General features: G+C 38.9%; 1 protein-coding gene across 1 annotated transcript in view; it reads right to left on the bottom strand.

Annotated features, from left to right (window-relative positions):
• The window catches only part of LOC118600068 (uncharacterized protein KIAA1755 homolog), a gene marked incomplete at its 3' end in the record, with an annotated part of 18,461 nt that overhangs the window by 1,799 nt on the left and 11,309 nt on the right, over positions 1–5,353 (bottom strand). Inside the window, 2 exon segments of the mRNA XM_036216734.1 lie at positions 91–376; positions 2,877–2,984. Coding sequence (XP_036072627.1) covers positions 91–376; positions 2,877–2,984 — 394 coding nt within the window.

Here is a 5,353-nt window from a genome sequence, read left to right on the forward strand (position 1 = left end):
TTTAGGGCTTAGAATCCTATTGCCTTTTTGTGTAAAGAAAAACAGTACGGTTGGTGATATGGTTGGTGTTTGGATGCGGTGACCTCTCACCTTCTCGCCTGTGACCCCGCTCTTTGTTGATGCTGTGAAGCCACTCAGAGGTGAACACCAAGGGATGCTGCGACTCGGGCACCAGGATTTCCTGAACGGTGCGCCCCCCGGCGGCCAGACACTTCAGGGCAAGTCTGGGGCAGCGGGTTGAGAACGGCACCACTTGTAGGTAGAAGTCGTTGCTGCGGAGCAGCCTCCAGTCCAAGGTGGAGAGCTGGACCACCACCTTCTCGCCCAGGCAGAGAGGCCAGCCGGAGTGGAGGAACAGGCACCCCAGGTACTGAGACTGAGGCGAAAACAGGAAGACGTAGTGTTCAGAGCCCGTTTGGAGAGGGAAGACCTCACATGACACTGAGCACGAAGAGCTGCTCTCTAACAGCTAACAGCAGTGTAATAGTTACTCAAATGAGCTGAATTTTCAGAGCTGATAAATCCAGACTTTGACCAACACCGCAGGCAAATGTCAGGCATGTGACCGTGTTTTCAGCAGGAGCGCCCGAAACAATGGGGAACGCTCTGGAGAGCTGTGAGTCAGGCAGAAATGTGCAGATGAGCAGCAGCAGCAGCATGTTGTGAACAGTCAAGCTTTCAGGAGCAAACCAGCTGACAGGATCAGGCACAAAACACACAATAAACTCTCATTTGATATGAAAATCTCAAGTGTAACAGCTTTGAGGGCCGGTTGTGTCTCTACCCCCAGTGTCGGCAAGGTCTTCCCCCGACTCCCACCTCTCCAGAATTCCTCTATTTTTTTGGGACAAGCTCGTGGCTCACATGCTAAATGAAAGCCATGTCCTCGCCGTCTCCCCCCTCCTACATATGGAAGGAATTACTGTCATGAGTCACAGACTAACCCCAGTTTCCCTCAGCAGCAGAGTGCTCACGATCCTCCTGCACGTCTGAGAGTCTGAGATCTATCTTTTTGGTGTTGTTTGGGTGTTTTTTTGTTTTTGTTTTTGTTGCATAAACGCTGAGAAATGTTCACATTCTAAGATCTTCTGAACAATTTTAGGCACTTTCAGACTCCACACTGTTTTTAAACGTTTCTGCAATTAAAAAATTCAGATTATTTTTTGGCTTCGTGCTGAAGATTTTTTGTATTTAGACAATTTATACATGTTGAAGTTTAATAAACACTGATTTTGGTATTGTTTCTGAAAAAAAATGAGATTATGAAATTCATAAATACTCAATAAATACTTTTAGAGATTGTGACTTTCCAAAAAATTGTATAAAAAACATTGAAATATTCAATCATTACATAGATGACTTAGTTCTTTTTTTATGTAACTCATTTTGTTGAAATGTCATGTTTTGAACTGACAGTAATGATTGGTTGATTGATTGGTTGATTGATTGATTTAAAAAATAATACACTTAAGTCACAGTTGATTAATTAAATAATGTTGATTTTTAAGTAGATTAATTATCATTATCAAATATAAATATATAGAAAAGGAATGGGAGGAAGCAGATTTATATAATCCCACCCTTACATAGTTACTTAATTTTATAGTTTTGCAGAACTTTGGTAATCTAGTTCTAATCAGATCAAGTGCAGATTTTAAATTGTTAAAATCATTGATTGCATATTGTTTGTTGGACTGTCTTTAGCCAACGTCGTCGCTTCCGTTTCGTTGGGTTTTTGATGTAATAATAATTTGTCTCTCTTATTTAGGCCAATGTTCAAGTTTGGAACATATTTAATATTAATCAATAGTAGATTTTAAGGAATTAACAAATATTTGCATATTTTTGATACATTAGCATACTATAATGATAATAATAATATACCTCTGCTCAACTTTCACAATCCTTTTGTGCAATAGAAACAGTTTTGAGTTAGACTTTATTTTTGACATTTATCTGAGTCTCCATCTTGTTGTGTCCACATTAAAAAAAAATCAAACTTTTCTTAAAAATGTTTTTTTTTTAAAGGTACGTAATTTGTAAAAGTAGAACTCTTGTTTTTAGTAAACATGCATGACTTTTTTTTGTTTTTGTTTTGCTGTTTAGGATAAGGATTGTTTAGAAAAAGATCATTGAATGTCCGTGAACTGTTACCTTAGTGGAAACTTAAATAAACAAACAAACAAATAAATTAGACTGTAAATAAGATACAGCTGCAGTTTGGCGAGGTTAAAAACTCACTCTGATCATCTTTTGATCTATTATCAAAGCGTTCCTGGTGGTCTTTAACTATGATTCTGCTGTTTTTAACCAAAATTATAAATCTTGTGTCGTTTTCTAAAACATAATTTCTACAGAGTTTGTGGGCGGGACTATTAGCACGAAGCAAACCGCCCTTTTACGTCACTCATAATTGAAAGCTTTCTGCTTACACTTTCTCCCACTAGTGTACAGCCCTTCACAAATTATCATTAGAGATGCAATCTTCAGCTTATATTTCTTTAAATATGTTCTCCATCATCAAAAATGCCACAAAAACAAGTTAAAAACAACAAAAGTGCAATTTTCTGTTTTTGTTTTAAATCTTTTTACACATTTTTTCTTTGATTTAAACAAAACTAGTTTAACAAATTATCAGGAGAAAAGTACAATCTGAGAATCGCCTTCCTTTCCTCTGAACAGCCTAAAGTTGGTGAACACGTATTATCTTGACTTCCACTCTGAACTCCGCTTCAGGTCGTACAGAGAACTCACACAGATAACCATCGCCAGAGGAAGAAAAGCCATTGGCTGACAGATTTCCCACAGTATATTTGTTTCATGTGACAGCTGCTTCTGCTTTGGATTATCCAGAAACGTGTGTGCTCAGCACTCACACAGGCGTGCTGCTGGAGTTTGTGCAGGAGGTGCTTGGCTGGAACGAAGTAGTCGAGGAGGTAGCGGAGACTGTCCTGTTGATAGGTTGACTCCAGGACTGAGAAGACCTGGATAAACAAGGAAGATTTGAAGAAGAAAACCACAAGTGAGCATGGATGGGATTTTTAACGGAGACATGACAGCTTGAGTTTTTAGAGTAAACGATTGAGCTCCAGTGAGGGGCAAAATCAACTGGGCATCAGTCACATTCCAGTACGGGGGGAAAAAAAAAACAGAGTTTTATCAAACTCAAGCTTCCTCTGTGTAAAGAAAACAAAAGTAAACAACTTCGGAGCCTGAGAAAATCCGACCAGAAGTAAAACAAAAACAGCCACAGTCAGATCCAAAGAAACTATATAAATAAGATACACAATTACACACAGATCTGAAATCATCTCAAATTCCATCTGGAAACATCAGTTCAGCCGAATCAGCAGTAAGTAAGTAACTAAATGTTTATTTCTATAGCACTTTTTTCTAGATAAAAATCACAAAGTGCTTTGCAAAAGTAAAAACAAATAAAATCAGTCCACACCAGACAGACCGAGACATGAACTCTGTATCCCCCTATCACAATGATGAACAGTTTTAACAGAAAGGCTTTCATCAACAAAGACTTCACTAAACAACAGTGGAGGCAGACCAGACCAACAGTTGACCTCTGAGGACAGATTCTGTTGCAGTGGAGGAAATAAGTATTTGATCCCTTGCTGATTTTACAGGGTTTCCCCCTTAAAAATGAAATAAACAGTCCGTCATCCTGATGATTCAATGTGGGAGACAGAAAATTAAGAAATCCACTTCAAATAATTTATATGAATTTATTTGCGTTCCACTGAAGTAAATAAGTATTTAAATTCTTGTTGGAAAGACCTAATACTTTGTGAAAAAATCTTGCTTAGCAGTGCAGAGGTCAGACATTTGTTGTAGGTGATCCGATTTCTGCATCTATAAGGAGGAATTGTGGTCGACTCTTCTTTACAAATTACTTCTAAATCATTCAGATTTGTTGGCTGCTGCTTAGCAACTCTGAGCTTCAGCTCTCTCCATAGGTTTTCTATAGGGTTGAGGTCCAGAGACTGGCTGGACCAATCCATGACCGTGATCTGCTTCTTCAGCCATTCCTTGGTTGTATGTTTTGGGTCATTATCCAGTTAGAAGACCCATCTATGACCCTTTAAGCCTCCTGGCGAAGGGACGGTACTTGGCTCCTCCCATCCTACCATCCAGCAGCCCTGTGCAGAAAAACACCCCCAAACCATAATGTTTCCACCTCCATGCGTTACAGTGGGAGTGGTGTTCTTGGGGTCATAGTATTCCTCCAAACACGATGGTTTTTGGAGGAAGAGTTCTATGTTGGTCTGATCAGACTACAGCACCCTCTCCCAATTGGTAAATTCGTGCCCTCTAAAGCAACCATTGCAGCACTAAGATTTCCCAGTGGTTTTCTTGGTGACTGTAGTTCCGGCTGCTCTGAGACACCAACTAACTCCTGCCGTGTTGTTTTGGGACAATTTCTCACTGTTTTCATGGTCATAGAAACCTCACCTGGTCAGATCTGGTTTGGAGCCCCAGATCTTCAGGTGGATTGATGGTCATGTTCTTGTATTTTGGCACCAACAGCTGTGACCTTTAACCCCCAGCTTGTTACTGATGGTTTTGTAGTCCAATGTTGTGCAGATCTTCTCCTTTAAATCCACTGAAACGTCTTTAGTCTTTCCGTGTTGGAGAGTTTTAAGTTTTACTGATGTGGACAAGTATCTTTCTACAGGTCATTCGCTCAAACGGGATAATAATTATTAAGGGATCAAATACTTATTGCCCTTAATGTAATGCAAATAAATGAATTTAAATTAATTAAAGTTGATATTGTGATTATTTTTATCTCTCACTGTTCAAATGAATCTACCATCAGGATGACCGACAATTTCTTTTTAGGTGGGCAAACCCACAGAATCTGCTAAATATCAAATACTAATTTCCTCCACTATGTGTCATTTATTTATGTTTTATTTATTTATTTTTCTGTTGATTTTTTGTCAGAGCAGAAGTAAAGCAGAACACAAAGTACGAAGCATAACTAGCTTTTTTTCTGATAACAAATGTCTAGTATTTGCATTTCAAATGTGTTAAAGTCTTGGAGATCTGAATGCGTAATGCAAATACCGTCCGCTCCCCGCACAGCAGCATCAGTCCAGCTGTCTACAGCTCACCGATATGTTTGACTGTGTTGGTTCCTCTGGGATCTTACAGTAACTTCTCAAGTTTAATTATGTTACTAATGTTTTCTTCACAGCTAGAGGTCATTATTTAGTCTCCATAAATTAACCAGCTGATATTTTAAAAGTCTTGTGTCAACATAATGGTCCATGAGGATTCAGTTTGACTTCCTGTTTGAGCTTGGATTTAAAAACAAAAGTTGGCCTCAGGTGATAAA

Source organism: Oryzias melastigma, linkage group LG18 (genome assembly GCF_002922805.2).
Source record: "Oryzias melastigma strain HK-1 linkage group LG18, ASM292280v2, whole genome shotgun sequence".
Taxonomy (NCBI): Eukaryota; Metazoa; Chordata; class Actinopteri; order Beloniformes; family Adrianichthyidae; genus Oryzias; species Oryzias melastigma.